This window comes from Nesoenas mayeri (genome assembly GCF_963082525.1).
Source record: "Nesoenas mayeri genome assembly, chromosome: 2".
NCBI lineage: Eukaryota > Metazoa > Chordata > Aves > Columbiformes > Columbidae > Nesoenas > Nesoenas mayeri.
The window spans coordinates 112,129,750-112,149,520 of record NC_137543.1 but is presented as its reverse complement, the minus strand read 5'-3'; the positions used below and the strand labels follow the sequence as shown (position 1 = coordinate 112,149,520).

At 36.2% G+C, this 19,771-nt stretch overlaps 1 protein-coding gene across 2 annotated transcripts in view; it reads right to left on the bottom strand.

The window, feature by feature from the left end:
- Positions 1 to 2,589: 2,589 nt before the first annotated feature.
- Positions 2,590 to 19,771, bottom strand: part of PDCD6IP (programmed cell death 6 interacting protein) — a 32,842-nt gene continuing 15,660 nt past the window's right edge. The window contains exons 6-18 of one of the 2 annotated variants that reach the window (XM_080340375.1): positions 19,258 to 19,358; positions 16,646 to 16,777; positions 14,299 to 14,521; positions 13,429 to 13,552; positions 12,562 to 12,739; positions 12,048 to 12,159; positions 11,092 to 11,261; positions 10,080 to 10,328; positions 8,616 to 8,750; positions 7,598 to 7,692; positions 4,609 to 4,741; positions 4,058 to 4,263; positions 2,590 to 3,257 (exon numbers count right to left, since the gene is read on the bottom strand). In XM_080340375.1, the coding sequence (XP_080196501.1) occupies positions 3,089 to 3,257; positions 4,058 to 4,263; positions 4,609 to 4,741; positions 7,598 to 7,692; positions 8,616 to 8,750; positions 10,080 to 10,328; positions 11,092 to 11,261; positions 12,048 to 12,159; positions 12,562 to 12,739; positions 13,429 to 13,552; positions 14,299 to 14,521; positions 16,646 to 16,777; positions 19,258 to 19,358 (2,027 nt within the window). In that variant the 3' untranslated portion in view covers positions 2,590 to 3,088. The remainder of the gene's footprint in view (positions 3,258 to 4,057; positions 4,264 to 4,608; positions 4,742 to 7,597; positions 7,693 to 8,615; positions 8,751 to 10,079; positions 10,329 to 11,091; positions 11,262 to 12,047; positions 12,160 to 12,561; positions 12,740 to 13,428; positions 13,553 to 14,298; positions 14,522 to 16,645; positions 16,778 to 19,257; positions 19,359 to 19,771) is intronic. The other variant, XM_080340376.1, reaches the window with a different exon arrangement.

The window sequence follows — 19,771 nt, the reverse complement described above, 5'->3', positions numbered from 1 at the left end:
GAATCCTACATCCTATTTGGGATGACAGCAAAAGAAGCATCATTAGCTGGCAACGTCCAATTAGTGCTCAGGAAAGATTACACTTTTTCATATGGGCTGAAACCACACTAAAATAGAAAAAAATTAGGAAAAACCTACTGGCCCTGCAGTAGTTTGGTATTTCACCAATGATCTGTAACTAGTTCGCTTCATAAGGCTTTTCTCATTGCTTGTATTGAAAGCTTTTATGCAAGACAAAAGGACGTGATTGTAAACTTTCATCCCCACAGAGCAATTGCAAAAAGTACGGTATTATGGTGTCTTTAAATATATATCCACTTAGAATCACAGAACCATTCTGGTTGGAAAAGACCCTCAGGATCACCAGGTCCAACCATAACCTAACTCTGGCACTAAACCATGTCCCTAGGAACCATCTATGCACCTTTTAAACACCTCCAGGGATGGTGACTCCACCACTCCTCTGGGCAGCCTGTTCCAATGCCTGACAACCCTTTCCTCCATATATACACATACAAAGGCTGCCGTTTCCCACCAAGCACCTTCACCACAGCACAAACTTACTTGGGGGACCACGACTTAGTTCCATCCTTTACAAAAATAACACTTGTCTGAAGCCAAAGAACTCAAGAGAAAAGCCATGAAATCAGGTTTTCTAACTGATTTTTTTTAATAAACTATAGAAGAACAAGATAACATTTCAACCAAAGTCATGACAGCTGCATGCTTAAAAGCAGATACATACAGTTTTCTGGATTTTTCTATTTTCTTTAAGAAAAAAAAAAAAGAGAGAGAGAAAAATGGTCATGTGAAAGCTGAACAGAATGCATAGATTTCTATACATATTCAAATAATAGCAGACTAAAGCAAGCAGTAACACAACTGGAAAAATGTTTGAACAGCGATTCCAGATCTATGTAACTTTAAAAAGGAAATTTCAGTTCTTGGAATCTTTATGCTGAACAAATTACATTTTTTTATACAGCATTAAAATAAGCTTTATAAATTGAGGCACTAGAAACAAACTTACACGATAGCTCAAATGCATCTAATGCGCGAACTGAAAAAAATCTACAGGCCAGAGTGTGCTAGAAATTTAGAACTTAAAAGGTTGCCTTAGATTTGCACTTGCTCGCATTGACACAGTGAAATTAGTGGAAAACTACTGATTTTCCAGTTAGAGTAAAATCAGGTTCTGATTGCTGGTTCCAAACAGTTGCCTTCCTAGCTTTTTCTCGTTGTCCTCGCTTGCCTCTTATGCATTAGCATCACATGAAAAAAAATAATGGGAGAGGTTCCTGTGCCACCCCATTCAGCAATGTTTACAAAGAAATGTAAAGCACCTGTCCTTGTGCTCAGTTTATCTACGGCACTGTATTCCCTTACTTCATCCCGTTCCCCCACATCACTGACCTTCTACAGGATTAATAATTTTTTTTAGATTTAGATACTTAAGTTCTATAAGGGATGCTTATTTTTCATCTTTTGATCCGTATTTCTGTATGAGGATCAGGGAGTAATAAAGACAAGTGGTCTTCACCAAGTAATCAGAGTGACCACATAGCAAGAACTTGAGACAAAGAAAGGAGCTCATACAGACACGTACGCTGCTTTCTTTACAAAGAGGAGTCCTCAAGATCCAGTGAGGTTTCCACCCAGATGCTACAATAACTGGCACCCTCTAAACCCCTAACATTAAAATATACCTCGATATTTAAATCAGGCACTTAAATAGAAAAACAAAGCAGTAACATTTAACATTGGTACTGTGATAGCTATTCTGTAAGGCTGGAACCTCTTGCATGAAACACTCAACAAATTAACTGTCCCACGGAACCAAGTAATGTTTGTCAAAAGCTAACAGAATGGAGAGTCCCTCACTAGACAAGCATGTTTAAAAAGAAGAAAAAAAGGACTGAAAGATGGTTAGCAAATATTTGGTAGAAGCCATTAAGCACAAACTTAAATTCTTTGCTATCTAATGCAAAATGTAGTGCAGGTTTATTAATCCCTTGAGAAGATGGATCTACAAGTAAACATTCAATGTGCTTTAACTTACAAGAAAATATTTCTTTCCCCGCCTCCCCCCAAAAAAAAGCTTCTCCACTGATAACAAGCTCCCTGAGGGAATACATTAATTTTTTCAAGGGAAAAAAGCAATCATTTAAAAACATGATCTGAAAAGCTCCAACAATCAATAGTTGCTCTATTTTGAGCCATAACACATTTCCGATCAATATTTCTTTGGAAAACGTGGGTCAGACCAACTGGTTTGTAAAAGGGACCCTGATCTCTCCTCTTTATGTAGTGTTCTGGAGACAAATATAATCGTTCTTTTAAGTCTGTAATGAACATATATTAGTCCAATACACTTCAAAGTTATAGGAAAATTTTATCCACAAGACTTCATCTACCAACATTTAAATGGTTAATTATAGATTCTGTCACAAAAATACAGAATCAAGGAAAAGAGTTGGAAATCAGTTGTAAGGCTAAACATTTGAGAAGTTATCTTTATGTTATGCAAGTCAAGGGACAAATGAAAGAATCTACAGACGCACAAAACACATTTTTACGGTAACGAGAATGCCAAGTGTTTAAACCATTCTTAAGTAATTTATTTTTTTTACTGAAGATTTACAAGGCCTTGATTATTAGACAAAATAGCATATTTTAACTAAACTCAAAAAAATACAAACCGATAGAGAGGGAAATGCTATATGTTTCTGTAGAATATATCACACCCAGTGCTCGCACTGCTTCATTTTTCTCATCTGAACCCATTTATTACTTATAGGATTTTTGAAAAGAAATATTTTGGTCTAGCCAACATGTAGTGTACAGTTTCAGACCACTGAATTAGGCTCTAATTCTGGCATTAGTCTATAGTCTAAACCACTGCAGCAGATCTTTCAAAGTGGTTAGTGTAATCAAAAACTGATCTAGACATTTTTGAGCAGTTAACAATGAAGAGGAGTTATAGACTGCATACAGTTCAGTATCGTACACTAACTGAAGCTAAAGGTTTTAGTATGCTTATTGCCAATTTCTCCCAAATTCTAACAAGCAGAACTTCTTTGCAGATGCATTATTGCTGAGGGTAATAAGGCTGTTGAGGAAAAGGGTATCCAGGTTGTTGAGGCGGTGGGTATGGTGCTTGTCCAGGGTTTTGAAACACAGGTGAGGGTGCATATGGCAGATTATACTGACCATACATGTATGGATTATAGCCCATTGGCATTGGCATCTGGCAATACCTGTGTGAGGGTGGGAAAAAAGAAAAAGAGCACATTTGAGTTGTAAGACACTGATGATGTTAATTTGTAAATAACAACTCATTAATAGATACAGAAAGACATGCAAAAATGCTTTCCTTTCATTTTCCTTTTTGTGCAGCAGATAGTGTGGTAACTTTCAAGGATCAAACACGGAAAAATTTATAATGCATGGAAAAGAAATGCAGTCAGAAAGTAACATAAAGGCAACTTGCTGGAACTAAAACTGTTATACATTGACGCTCTTATGTTTAACATCATTGTACATATTTTAATATTTGCTGAGCCTGCTACTGAAGGAAAGAGCAGCTGCCTTCAATTCCTTGTGATGACTCCAGAAACATGGTAAAAAAGCATCAGAAGAAAGCACATTACTCAACCAGAACTTTTTCTGTGTTTTCATCGCCTTTAGCAAGATACCAAGATTTGAAATATGAAATATGCCAACACTCTTGAGATAAACACAAACTGATTATACCAGGGCTGGCAATAGTTCACAAACCACTGACAAGCAGCTGCAGTCCTACCTCCCTTCTCCTTTAGAAAAAAAAAAACAACTAAAACGAACCCTCCTACAAATGGTACCAGCAAATGATTCCAACAAGAATTATGTGATTAAAACGGAAAAAAAAAAACCAAACCAAAACAGAAAACATCTTGCCTCAAACACTAAACACATCTTCAATTATAACAATAACTAATTTTAAAATGTCATATGCAACAAACAAGTGCTTTTAGATAATGGGATAATAAAGAACTGCTCAAGTCCTTCCATAGCTTACCCTGGGTAACCTGGGTAAGTTGGGTAGGGAGGTCCCTGTGCCTGCGAAGGTGCAGCGCTTGCTGCAGGTGCGCTGGCTCCTGGAGTAGGAGCAGGAGCAGCAGCAGGAGCGGCAGCTGTTCCAGCGGGTGCTGATGTAGAAGAGGAACTAGTTGCTGCAGAAATCACTGGTGGTGGTGGCCGTGCTGGTGGCTGTGGCTTAGTCCCCTAACAAGAGAAAATGAATTAAGCTTCTTTCTGGAAGTCTTGGAATCAAAAGCTGTGGTTATATGATTGATTGATTTTTATTTTCGTTTCAGACAGTCTATATTTACTCTATACAGATAATAATGTGAAGCATGTAAAAAGCAATAAGCTTTCCATTTCAAATCTATAAACTATGAGCACCAATCTCTCCGCAAAGCCTTTAGACTTTGCCCTCCATTACACTTCAACACATTTCCAAATACTCCAATACATTAAGGAGTGATATACACAAATTACAGATCAGTTTGGACTTCCGACTTATGGACATTCTATCTTCAACCCACTGATTCCATAGCATATATTTACCACCATGGTCCTGGGTGCTGGAGTAGGAGTTGAAGATGCAGCAGGTTTACTTCCCCCAGCTGCTGTGGTCTGATATGTAGGCAGAGGAATGGAGGGAGCACTGGGTTCCCTAGCAATGCTTTGCTGCAAATCTCTGAAAATGAATGAGAAAACATACAGCTTAGTTTAAGAATTGTTTGTTATACACTTCAGCAAGCTAAGCTACAAAGATGCAACAGACAAAATGTAGCATTTAAAGCATGATCACTGAGCTAGCTCTGAATCTGGAGCCCAAACCACCTCCACAGGAACAATCCTCTAGTCAATCCTCCGATTAACTGCTGCAATTATTTTCTAATGAAGTCTTTAGGTTTCCACTCACACAGAATCACAGAATGTTAGGGATTGGAAGGGACCTCAAAAGATCATCTAGTCCAATCCCCCTGCCAGAGCAGGAACGCCTAGATGAGGCTACTCAATACTGTCTATATATAGATCACTGAATTAGCCAAAAGCTTTGGGATGGGAAATTACAGAGCCGTCAGAGTATTTGGCAACTTGGAAGCTTTCCTGAGAACCTAAGGAAACACCAAGGCTACAGAAAAGGATAGAACTAAATTTAAGTAATTTTGATAGGTAAAGAGATGCCTAAATACAGAAGAAAAGCAACGTTGTATTGTTTGTAGAGTGCTCTAAAATAAATACTATTGCATGCAAATACCATACATCTAACAGAACTATTAAAAAAAAGAAAGCTAGATAGTCTGCAGTATCATTTATATCTAGGTAACCATAACTATCAAAAAAAATCCTGGCAAAAATCTGAACGGGTCAACACACAAGCGTTCAAGTTCTCTCTACTGTTACCTCTATTGTTAGAAGTAGTCTTGGTAAGATACTTTGGTATCTTACTTTGCTAAGATACAAGAAAGCTTTGGTGTTGTGTTGTACTACAAGCTGCCACTGAGCAGCATAATTTTACAGTCAGCTTGTCATGAAAACTCCAAGGAAGTAGTTCTAACTTACATATTCAAAGGAATGTAATGCATTCCTCAATGCCCAGATTCAATATTTGAGCTTGGGCAGATTCTTCAGATAGACTTTAGGAAGCACTTAATATTTCAGACAATTTGGGGTGAAAGGGATAGGTGAGCAATACATAACAGCTAGAACTTCATATTTGGCATTCTGAAACAGAAAACAGAGACTGACAACGTCACACATCCTGGTTAGCAACAAACTACAGGCTCCTGTTACACAGCACACAAAGGTGAGCTTCAAAGAACAAAATTGGTAACTTTTGTAGAAACTTGGTAGAAAAAACAAGACTGCAAGAAAAACTCCAAGAAAAATGTCCTTGAAGTAAAAAGGAATGATGGAGAAAAAGCTGGAAATACTGTCTTGATGCTCTGTTACATATGTATATCTCAAACTACTTGTTGCTGATAGTGAAGTGACTTTTCAACACTGTATTATACTGAAACTAACAAAATCAAAACTTAATATCTTAGAAGATGATGTAAGGGATGGAACTAACAATTTTCTTTAAATTATGCTTCAAAGACCAATGGCTTACAGAACAGTGGTACCACTGAGTGAAGTGTATTTTGACTACAAAATGACCAAACACATTAAATGTGATGCTTAAAACTCTATCAAAACTGATCCTCTAATGGGCAATCATTATGTGAGTGGAAAAAAAAATCTCTACTTCTAAGTGAGAAACTATCTAAATAAATTTGTTTTCATTAGTGAACATGCAGCTTATTGTCAACATTTTTACTGTAGGGGGAGGCAGGGGGATGGGGCAAAACACACATTCTATTCGCTCAAACTGTGGGTTGGGCACACTGAGCAATACATGTTGTACACATATACTACAAATATCTCACATCTGATCATTGCCCCTAACCTTGACAGGGTTTCCTGTCAGTGAATAGCTAATACATGAATCAGTAAAAGATACGGCAAGATCCAGCTGCATGTTATGCAAATATTAAACCTACAGCTTTAATACTGAACACAAACATATTAGAGATGCTGAGTATTGCTTGGTTAGGCAGCATGCAGCTTCCAAATTGCATAGATGTAGGAAGAGAGGTGGAAGGGGTTGCATACAAGTACTAAGAATTAATTTACAAGCACAATGCCCAACTGAAAAAGAATAGTTCTGCAAAGGATGAAGTTAGGAAAGGAAAAATTTGAGGGCTGAGCATCCCATTCACACCACCATACACGCACAGAAAACCTGCAGTTTCCCCAACTGAAACTTTATTAACAACTGGCTATTTTTTATAAAAGGCTACACGCTTTGCCGAAGAATTGATTATAAGGCAAGGCCTTTCAGTTACGCTTTCCTCTTAAGAGCCTAAAACTCACAGCTGAAGCATACTATACCAGTATTGATCGCATGTGGAGGACAACAACAACATCAGAACCCTTCCTTCACATGAAGGACAAGATCTACTTCTCTCCCCAGCAGTGCAGAGAACCCACATACCTAAACAATAGTAAACTGTCAGACCAGATCAGACTATGGGGAGCAGAGGTGGAAAACGAACAGTTTTTCACCTGTGACACCGGGCACATAGAAGGCAATCATACATTCAAGCATTTATCTAATTACTCAAACCAAAATGACAGCAGGAGCAAGGTGCAAAAATCCTAAGTTCCTCACAGAAAAGAACAAAATAAAATTATTAACAGACACATGCCAGAAAGAACAGTGAAATTATAAGATGGCACAGATTCATGCTGAACTGTATATAGGCACAGGAGATTAGACTTCAAAGTAGAGTTTTCCATTTATTTCTACTATCTATCTTCCTATTTTTTTCAGGGGAGAAGAAAGTGGGTTTAGCATTAAGAAAAAGAGAAGGTGATGATCTTAACACACTTTTTCTCCCTTTCTCATTTCATCAACTACCATAATAAATGTGTCCTCGAAGTTTAATTCCTGATAAATACTTAACTGTTTCTACAAAGCTTAAACAAAATATTGAAATCTTACTTGAGCAGTTCATCTCTTTCAGTCTTGCGAGCAAAGACAATGTCACTGCATTTATTTTGGAATTTCAGCAGGAGTTCTGTCAGTTCATTGTAAAACTAGTGAAAAAAAAAACAAACACAATAAGATGCCCAATCCTTTAGACTACATGCTCACATATTTCTACATACTGATCCAGTTACAGTTGTTGTATTATTACAATGTGCAGAGCCTGCCATTCCAGTAAAGTTTCTTAGTGCATTTTATTCTGCTTTTCAAAAACAAATACTAGTCCGCTCTTGTCCATCCCTGTAATATCATACAAAGTTGTTAGGTTTTTATACACACGTGTGTGTAAATATAAAAATTGTTTAAGACAACTAGAAAATGTATTACAACCAGAACAAAACTAGATTACTTCTGGTGATTAACTATTTATTGTTTAAAGGATAGCTTTCTTTTTCATTTTACTGCCTTCAGCCAGTTCCATGTATTTCATTTGCATAGACATTTCAGAGTTTCATTTTCTTTTTCCTCTGGTGAGCTACCAATAAATCAGCAAAAAGTACTTAATACAGAAGCAGTGAGACACCTTTCAGAAGCCCAGATTAAAAAAAAAAGGCAAGCTAAACAAAGCCCTTCTCACCTCTCCTCATGTATGCAAGTAGCAGTATATAAAATACAAATTTGATAAGGTGATTAAATACTACAGAAGAACAGATGAAAGCACTCCTCTGATAAAATGGCTCACCTGGGTGCTACAGCATCAGTTCAGCTGTAATTAACACCTCTTCCTATTTTAATACAAATTAATACTCAGAAAAGTTTACTTTTCAGATAGGAACAAAGCCACCTTTCACAGTTATCAAAACAAACAGAATTTGAGCAACTCACCATCCCCAGTTCTGCAGTAAAAACATCAAAAAAAACACACCTCTCATATAGCATGTCAGCAAATCTTATGATTTTTGATTCACATCTCATTGTGCAAATAAAAAAAAAAGCTCACAACATTCTTCCAATCCCTTAAGCATTACCCTACCTTTGTGCCTTCTTTTAAATTGGCAACAAGTTCCACAAAGTTGTCATTTGCTACAGCTAAGTTCTTCAAAACTTCTTCTCTTAAATTAGATTCGTTGTTTGATTGTTTCATCTTTGAAAATTCCTGATGTGCATTCTTAAAAGGGAAAAAAAATAAGCAGTGAGAATGATGCAGGCTAGTTCCACAAAAGATTCTGTATCTTTATTTTTTTTCATTATACTCATTGCTTCTACCGCCTTTTCCCAATACCTACGTTTCCTCACCTTCCATCCTTACATTATACTTCCCAATACTTGCTGTCTGCCAAGTGCAGTGGCCGTTTCAGAACTACACATACATTAACTCACTGGCAGCAGGTATTGGCTAATTCTCTGTTCTGATGTGGGCGGCTTTCAGCTCATTCTCAAGTTCATACTGCAGACTCTCTTTCAGAGGCTACACAAATTAGGCTCTCTCCTTCACTGACATTCATAAAGTTAGTCTAAAAGCAAGCTATTTAAAGGACAGGGAACTGGAAAACTTATAGAAGAATCATCTACATCTTCAGGGGTTTTTGGGGAAAATAAACAAACGAGCAAACTTAAAAAGACTACTTCAGCTGCCAGAAGCAGCCAAACTTGAACTTCAGGAAGGACATTCAAACATCAAAGTAACGTCCATCAAGATTTTAAAAGTATGTTATGTTAAAAGATATCTCAATACTAAATCTGTAATAAACATGGGCCATGTTGTCACTTAGAAACAATTTTTCCCCTTTTGGAAAAGTCCCTTATTCTTGCAATCCAAGTTGCAGTCAGAAGTTGCAAGTGCACAAACAGGCCCCATCGTTACTCAAGCCACTACTGTCACTTGTCCAAGCACTAGCACTTCCTCTTTTTCCAGATGTTTCAAGTACCTGTCTCTAATGATACTGACAAATTAAGGCTAAATTTATAACTAAATTTTGGGAAATTCTCATTAATTTTTACTTTCATTAGCTTTGCACGTGCTGCAAGTCAAGCACATAGTAAATACCAGTTAGGAATAAACCAAAATGTACTTCAGATATCCAAAATGTCTTCTAGTAGACAGAAAGGACAGGTCTCTTGTTACCCCTGAAAGAAGTATTATGATGGCATGAGAGGAAAAAACAAAACAAAACACAACACAAGCTTCTTAACATACCGACTAAGCCTCTTTCAGGGGCAAAGCCATCTGCAGAATCGGGCTAAAAAAAAAGGTCCAAGAGAATTGACACTGGAGCTCTCAGTAAGTTTGCTAAAAATTCAGAATTCTTTCCACTGAACACAAAAAATAGCCCTGGATATTTCAGTGATGAAAGGAGTACAGCAGTATCAACTGGCCTATGACAGAGTAACAAGCAAAATAGCGTAGAAAGCAAAGTGAGATTTCTAAAGCACTGGAGAGGTAAAGGAATCACTGCTCCTTAGTTTAAGAGGAAGGAAGGCATACAACGTGTTGTACCTGAATGTTTTTGAGAAGTTCTTCCTGCTTTTTTAGAGACTCTTGCACTTTCTGTGTGTAACTTCCATAAATTCTGTCCAACTCAGTCACAGAGATAGCCTCCTCATTTATAGCACCATCCTGCGCAAGTGCAGTCAGGAATTTGCTTGTCATGTCAAAATTTACAGATTTCAGGTCATTTTCCAGTTGTTCTCTCTCCTTCTTAACTTCATCCAGATTGGCCAGCAAAGTTCTTAAGACATTAACAACCTAGGCAATAAAAATTGTCAGAAGTTAGTATGTTTAGAGGAATTACTGTGGAAGCATACTCTACCATTTGTTTCCATCTTGCACTCCTCATTGATGCTGGCAACACTACTACATGAGTATTTGTTTATAAATGTGTTTCAGATGACTAATCAGGACAAAATGCAACAAAACGAAGATATTCAACCTTTCTCAAGCTGTATTTTCCTCTAAAGATTTGCATCCACTAATAACACTGAATTACTACAAAGGTTTTTAAATCTTTTTTTTTTTAATTTATCAGATACCTTCCAATAGAATATTCTAAAAAAAGGCAGTCAAAAACATTGACTTCAAATCAGTCCTACGAGAAAAATAATCACATCACTGTAGATGAAACGTGACTTTCTTTGAAAGCAAGTTCATGTAATTGCCTAATACTTTAAAATACTGGACCCTGTTTTTTACATTGCCTAACTGCCCCAAGAACCTGAGCGCTACACCACACCACTATATATAACAAAAATATTCATCAACGACAGTTCTGTTTATAATCATCAACCAGTCTTGCTGTCCATGGAGACTGAACTTGCTCACATTAAGTGTAACAAAATATACTCAAGCAAATTTTAAACCAACTTGTTTTCCAAATGTTAGTTAGCTCCTGTATCAACTGTGACAGAAATAAGAGCAGCTAAGGATCAGCTTCCACATCAATTCATTTAAGTTTACTTGGTTTGATGAACATCACTTTTATTCAAAAGAGAAACAAATTTCAACACTTTACCTCACTTCCTTGTAATGTTTTTGCTGGGTTGGCAGAAGGAATGGCTGCATTGAGTTCTGACTCTGGCTTACACAGAAGTGCAATCGTATCCCTGTGAGACTGATAACGCTCTTTAACTTGGCCATCTGCTTGCACAGCCTTGCTCAAAATATTTTGGTAATTGGCCCCCTCTGGTGGTAGGATGGAAAATGTTTGTATTATTTCAAAGCTTGTTTTATCCAAGCCTTGCATCACAGCAGTTTTCACGCTTTTCAGCAAGTCTTCGTACATTTTTATGAGCCTTCACATTATGAAGTAATTAAGACTTATAAATAAAATATGTTTATAAGTTATGTTTTAAATAGTGCATAATATTATTTAAATAGACACCTATATTAATTCTCCAGAGAAGCATACAAACATATATGAATGAACACTGGTTTGAGCTACTCCCCAGATTTGAATCCCTCTAACTTTGCCAAACTGAGGCAGTGGTATCAGTCCCTTCTTAGCTTCAAAACAACACATATCAAGGGCACAGAAAACATGCTATAATGATGGCTCCAAGTAGTCTGAATAACTGCTGGAGGAAAACAAACCACCAAATCAAAGAGAAAATCACATCTTGAGGGGAACAAAAAAAAGAGTTAATATACAAAGAAAAGTACACTGAAATATTTAAGAGGTAATTGCAACCAGATTCTTAGGAGGGAAGCCATTTTTCATTACATATGCTTTCTGAAACTTCAGAGTGCGCTTGGACTCCAATGGTACAAAGCCAGCAGCAAATTCTCTGTGCTAGCACAACTCCAAATAATGGTGCTGACTGCAATGAGGATATTTTGGCATAACCCCTCCTAAACCGAAATTTGTATCTTTAAAGATATCAGAGCACTGAAAATTACTCTAATTTACATGATGAGAATGGACATTTTTAGAGCAATCCCAGAATCCAAAGCATGAAACATGAACTTTACCTGCCCTTAAAGGCTTATAGAGTTCATTGGATGGCGTTCTCTGCCAGCGTTCTTTGAATTTTGTTCGCAGGTCATTGTCTGTAGTTTCTTCTTCATCTAATAATCTTAGTGACTACAGGAGAAAAACATTACATGCATTATAAGCCATTCTAAACATGACATAGCTACAAAATATGCAGCCAGTGTAGAAAATACAAAGACTTCTTATACATCCTATATAAGTTTAATTTGACAAACGAAAAACAGGCATGAAAGGCACACGTCACTCAAATTTCTTTAGAATGCTTCCTCCTCACCTTAACAATTTTAAAAACAAATTACTGGTAAGGGAACAGCCATGTGTGACAGCACAGTTTTTGTATGGACCAAACACTTAAATAGCATATTTCTGAAGTGCTATTAAAGTTACAAGCATTTTTGATAATCGTGCACTTTTTCTATTGCCATTTAAGAGAAAACGGTCAGTGATGGCGTTTTTCAAGAATGTTTTAGTGTTGGCAGTTGCTGAGCTTACCTCATCTAAAATCTCCTTGTTCCTTTGTAGCAGTTCAGGCAGATCTTTGATCAGCTGATCAACAGTCTGAATTCCTCCCTGTTCAATCACAGACTTAGACTTGTTCAAAATAGACTGAGGAACAGAATCACCAGATACATCTTCAATAGCAGCAGGCAGATTGAGGGAAGCCAATACACTGAGAAAGCCAACATGATAAATAGCAAATTGTTTAGATGGTTTTATACTGTAAATAACACTTCTATCCAAACAATCATACAATTATAATAGAAACAGAGTATAATGTATTCCTGGACAGAAGCTTCAAATTGAAATCTCTAAAATTATTCCTAGTATATACCTCACCAAAAATGAGCTTCAAAGGTTTTAAAAAGCTAAACGAATCCTAGTATTTCTGCACTTAAAAAATACGGCAAACGCTTTCAGTAGTAACTATCTGGTAGATAAAGAACTAACCGCCTCACGTTATATTCCTATCTTTCAGCTTGATATAACTTTTTTATTATTATTTAAAGAAAAAAAAAATGTGGGTGAGGAATATCATGTATTGAGTACAATCAAGCTGACCACTGGAATGTGAAAATCCTTCTAGATTAATGGAACTGGAAATTTTTCCAAGAAAGTGTCAGACTCCTAAAAATGAGGAAAGATTGAAGAGAATTAAGTACTCTTTGTTCTTAATATGCTTTCAGTCTTAGAATCTGCAGAAAAGTAGTTCTAAATACCCCTGCTATGGTTTGCCAGCTAACCACATAGTAATAAAAAAAATGCAGCTGTAATCTGGATGTCTGCAGGCTGCAAGGCAACCCGTGTTTATAGGCTGTTCTGTAACTCCTCTTGATAAATTTAACAAGCCGCCATACTCACCCATTTGCCAGATTTGTGGCTTCTCTCATCTGGGCTATTGACCTGTTCACTAGATCTGCCTTTCTCTGGTTATAAACACTCACGGATTGCTGAACTTGCAATGGAACCATCTTCTCAAATAGGTCTGCAATTAAAGTAGTATAAATTACTCAAGTTGCACTGTGAAGGTAAAAGGACACAAACATCCCCACAGCTCTTTTGTACAGGTTGTATTACAGAGACGGATCTAAACAATTTGAGATGCTCTCCCACACTCCCTGAAGATGTCTTGAAAAAAGTAAATAGATTTCTACAGGTCTTCAGATTAGATTTCAGTTTTTAAGACTGAAATTGATTTAGAAATAATTTAAAGGCATTATATTTAAAACAATTGTAGGATCACAAATCAGATTTTCCTTATGGCTTCATTTCTAATTCTGCTTTTCCAAAGGAAGAAAATGAGAAAGCGAAGAGATTAGTTTTCCAGAACTCCCCTGTACAGCCAACAAACTGACATTTCTCATCTTTATGGAAGGCCAGCAACTAGGTTAGTTAAGATTGTACAATTGGATACTTTTCCCATATATTTGTGTTCTTTCTGAAACTAAAAAGCTTGGTTTAATATAGAAAACACAGCTGCTGAGAAACTGTTTAAGAGAGAGGCACATCACACCTAACAGTTTTCAATCTGTGGTTTATTCTTCCAGTACTTTTTTTATCATCAAGTAGTAGAACAAACTGGAAAAGACAAGTGGCACTTTCAAAAACACTCCTGTAGGTTTAACACAATTCAAAAGTAAACGTTTACTTTTTCATGGTAGAAATGAACTTTGGTGGTGATGTGTTTCACAAGGTAACAATTACCCTGTTCACTCCACACACTTCGCTTACCAGTGAATTTCTGACTGAGTGGAACAACAACTGGAGTAGACTTCACAAGACTGGCTTTTCCAATGGAATCCAAATCTTTCAGGTCAGGAACCCGGTCATGGTAAATGAAGTCATTGTCTTTTTTGGCAGCTGTAAGTGCACGGTTGATTTTGTCAACCAGATCTTTAACATTTATATATTCATCATAACGAGATGCCACTGTTTTCACCAAGTCTGCTGCATGCTATTAAAAAAAAAAAAAAAAAATACAGTTAAAATAAATGACGATGCCATTTTCATGGTACTTAAAAAAACCCACAGCTTGCTTTTCCAGGTAACTTTATATTGTTTCTGAAACCTTGCTCACTTGCTCATGTTCATGAAGGGGCTCAAGCCCCTGTTTTTCACATCTGCCACTAACACCCACCTAACCTTGAGTTACGAAGCTACAGAAATTCTGCTAAATTAAAATAAAATACCAGTGTCTGCTGCCTCTTTGCTTCTGTCTGCTCAGCCTAGATGCAAACCTGAGATATCTGGTTTTGCTACATCAAATTGACTGCAGGAGAGATGCAAGACAAAACACTGTCCTTTGATTGTATCTGTTCAAACTTATCACTTTGTGTTGTAAATGTGTAAAAACAAAATCCTGAGAAGAAATGTCAGCTGAGGTATACAGAAACTCACAACAATTCAAAAACTCAGACTTCTTGGGATTGTGAAGTAGAACCTGAGCTACATCTGAAGTGAAGTATATTTGAAATTTGCTGATATTTTGTGCCACTTTCCATTGTGCCATAAATCACACAACAGTAGTTTTGGTTTGATACAATACTACAGTCTAACCAGCATTTGCCAGAAACAGAAAATGAGAGAAGAAACAGGGGTGTGCACATATACTTTAATTTAGAAAAATTTCCACTAATTTTCCACACACCCCCAATTTAATCCATCTTTAAGTTTTAAAAAGAGAAATAAAAACAGGGTATTGCTTTATAGCAACTGCATTTTTAAAAAACTCATTAAAAAGGATACTAAGTCTCTAATTTAGATTAATTACAGAAGCAGTCTTTTAGTAACTATGGAGAACAGGATTTGAGTTTCATCTTATTAAATGTATTAAATAAGAAGATACAAAATTTTAACTTTTGACTACATGCAGAGCTAAAGTAAGTAATAATGGAGTATTTTTCCCCAGGCTTCACTAAAAATAAACCAAAAAAACCCAAAACCAAAACAAAACAAAAAAAAAAAACCCAAACCAAAAAAAAACCAAACCAAAACAAACAAACAAAAAACAAAACAAAGCAAAAAAACCCCAAAAAAACCAAAAAAACCAACCAAACAAAAAAAAACCCACCAAAAAAAAAAAACCACAACGAAAAACAAAAACCTACACAACCCCACACTTTACCTACTTCCTGTAACACAACATGAAGAAAAATCATGGACAGAAACTAATTTACTATAGAACGTAACTATAATAGTAAATTTGATATAGCCAGACCTGTCAAGAGCGAGCACAAAAAAAAATACATTAATATTCTGTCACAGTAGAGTCCTAGAAAAGGAGGACTGCTAGGCAGATTTGAAACTCAAGAACAAACAGATATACCTTCATCTATCACCTAGTAATGTAGTCATAACAACTTGCTATTACAAGTTCATAGAAGCACTTCATTGTCATGCAAGTATACAAAGAAGTTTCAAGCTCCACCCTGCACCAAGTCAATAAATGCATAATGGTAACTTTCAAAACGTCAACATGATAGTCTTATTTAAGTCTCTCAACTCTCCTGCATATCAATAAATAGATATTGCACACAGATCCTACAAAGTCAGATGAAGTGACACTTCATCCTCCAAGCACCAGGGGACCTGAAGTAAGAAGTTATCGAACTTAAAACACGAGAAGACCTTACTCATTACATCATCTATATCTAAGTCACTCTAGAAAACAGATACAGAAGCAAAAAAATATAGTTTTTAAATCAGGATTGCAGGAAAGGAGTTATGTATAGACTGGACAGAATTTTAATGTTTTGGATTTTTTTTAAATAACATTACTTGGAAAATTTAATAACAAATCTGCTATATTACTGATGCTGAGATAAGAAGCCCAGGCAAATGTAAAGATACAGACCTAACACAGCAAGCAGTATCAAACTGCCCAAAAATCATTAAAATACATCTTCAGAGATAACGCTCACCTTTGCAGCTGCTAATAATTTGATTCATGTGATAAACATGCTCTGCAGTTTTTTTAATACATGTCATTCTTAGCTATTTGAATTTTGGAACTCTAAGCTAGCTTTTCAGGATTTAAAGTTTTCCCATATTTTTCAGAGAAGAAAAAAAAGTTACCCACCTGTAACCTCCCAATTTCTTCACCAAATTTCTTTTGCTGTTTTGCCACGATAGATTGATGATATTCTGCATTGGCCTGCATTATGCAGTGCTTTGCAGCCAGAACAGGAAACACCTCCTGGAAATAAAAATACTGACCAGGGGAAAGTCCAACCACATTAACCACCACAGACAACATGGGATGCAGGAAGAAAAAGGAAGAATAAAAGGAAATTAGAATCACCCAATTAATGGTTTAGATAGGTTAAAACATTAGAGGTAAATGTCGGAGACCACATGACTTCACATGGACTGAAAACAGTCCTCTCTTGTTCTTTTTTTTAAATCCATTGTTGCAAAATACTTAGTTTCTGTTATTTTACATCACATGAACTATAATTCAAATTCAAGCCATGAAGTCACAACATTTACTCTGAAAGTTAGAAATGCATGCATATATTAGAAAGGATAGTTGCAAGAACACCTCCAAATTCCCCCAAGACAAAGCCAAGACCAAGTGTTCTTAAAAGAAGGGCAAAGAACGGAAAGTTAGGCCTGTCTGGGTTTTTATTTTGGTTTTTTGTTTGGTTTAGGAGGGTTTTTTTGTTTTTAATTTAACAAAGCAATTACACCTAAATCAGCAACAGGCCTATTGAGAAAATAACTCTAAAATTAGGAAATCAAAGAACAAATAGAGAGGACCAGTAAGTATTGACAAGGAAAACAATTCAAAAGTCATTTTTAGACTTTTATATAAATGCACTTATCTTTGCAGGAGTACCAACCAACACACGAAAAAAAAAAAACAACATTAACCTGCAGCCCACAGTATAGGCATTGTCTTTGATCAAGGATTCAGCCTTATTGTTTTATTTCTTAAATCAAGGATTAGTGGAAAACCACAGCAATATCTTAAAGACCTCAGTATACAAAGGCCTGCTTCTTCACATTTGTATAAACTTGCTGCTCCCACAAAGATTAAAAAAGAGGGCAAATTTGAAAGAAAAAGCTGTTCAGGAAGACTTGCAACTAAAGTCTGATGTTTGAAGTCAACATCTATTTCACACTCGTAAAAACGTAACTGTTCTCCGAGCTGGTGTTAACTCATGGAACCAGCAAACCCTATTATGTTCTCTCTAATAAACAATTTACAGATTACTGTGGAACTGGAACAGGGAGGAGATCTATGGCTTAGAAAAGTCCACAATAAGAGACAAAGCAACGCCTTTATTATATCTCTTTGCCACTCAGAAATCAGTCATAAACATAATACTTAAGTGAAATATTAGCCCAATCTGTCAGATGTCACAGAATGTATGAGAGGAAATATGTGCATATATAAAATAACGTATCAAGTTGCAACCAAGCAAGATATCAGTTTAACTTCTAAAAAACTTTTGTTTTTCAAAAATATATATCGAAACTCACTGACTGGCCTACAAAGGCATTTGTGTAATGTAATGCTTAAGAATAAAAATGCACACTTTTGCTCTAGAACTGTAGCCCTTACCCACACAGTTTCTATCACGATTTTATTCTGCATTAGAAACAGAGGGGAAAAAAAAAAAAGAAAAAAAAAATCTGATTTATTTTTCCTCATGCATAACAAAAGCAACTTTAGCAAATACTCTGGCAATAATTTGACTAAGATTGCATATTAAGTTATAGAACCAGATATCAACCACTTCCATTTATCAATGGTAAAAAATATTTTTAGTAAGTTTTCTAGTGTAATTTTTGTAAATCTAGTCTATTTCACATTCTATTTGTAACAAGAAAGACCACTGCAAGCTGGAATAGGTATTTTAGAGTTTTGAAAGTATTAACGAATGAAAAATAACTGCAAATTAGCAACAAGGGATGCTTCCCAGGGACATTCACAAAGAAACCACCACATACTATGGAAGACAATCTCCTACTTAGGTAGATCTAAATTTCAAGAGTCCAACTTTTACATTTGTAACACTGGACAAAAAGTTTTCTGCTGTTTTATGATCGGAACATAATTGATACATTGAAAACCTGTTCATTTCTGAAGTACTTGTTATAAAATATATATTCAAAGAGTATGAAAAAAAGATCCTTCTGCATCTTCCATAACCAATAGCACTCAATTGAGCAGATAAGACTAAACTGACTTAATTTAAAAGTATCAAGATTGTTTTGGGGTGGAGGAAGAAGAGAAGACAGGCAGAAGGACAGAGGGCACACACTGACTTCCACTCATGTTTTTCATTAACAGGTAAGTGAACAGTACCACTGTATTCATGCTGTCAACACAAGAGCAAATTTCACATGAAAACATTGAGACTAGAAGCCAATTTAGCCCCATTAGAAAGTATTAGTTTGAAAAACATTTAGTAAGGCATTAAGTACTAAGAAAGCATCCCTAAACGCTATTACAAACATTACAAGCTCACTTTACACAAAACGCGTTGAAAAAACAAACACACTATCTTTTGCCTCCTAGATTCTTCACTGTTTGTCAAATCACAGGTTCATTTCACTGAAATGTAGAAATGTCAGCTTTTCTTGAGGATGCATTTGAAGTGTATTCTATCAAGTACATCATAAACAATAACAGTTATGCACAATAACAGCAGATCCCAGATTATCTCCATGAGAGTTACTAACCTTGGGCAAAGTATCTTTATATTGACATTGTTTGTAAGCATCTCCATAGTAATCTGCAGCTTGGTTAGCTAATTTAGCTATGATAGCATCTTTCATTTTATCTAGGGGGAGGAGAGAAAACACAAAGAACGATTATGATTATCATCAGTTTTTACAAGTCAGCAGGAAAATTATTTCATTTTCAAATGGCAATAACTGCATTTGAAGGGTTTAGCTTTACATGATAGCTCCAAAGTGGGATCCCATTCTTCTTTCTTGACACTTAGCTGCAGTTTCCAGACTTTCGTACTTTAACCATGACACTGAAAGTCCAGTCAGTTGTACAAGAGATCTTTTGGCAGCCGCTGGCATTTATGCGGGATTAAGAGTGATGCTTTACCTCAGAGCAATGGCAAGCTGCCAATAAAAGCTGCAGTCCCACTCTAGCTCTGGCAGCTTGTTCCCAGCCCTTCTCTTGTGCCAGCACACGCATTTGTGCGGCCACAGTCAATTTAACTGAAATTTAGTTAGCAAA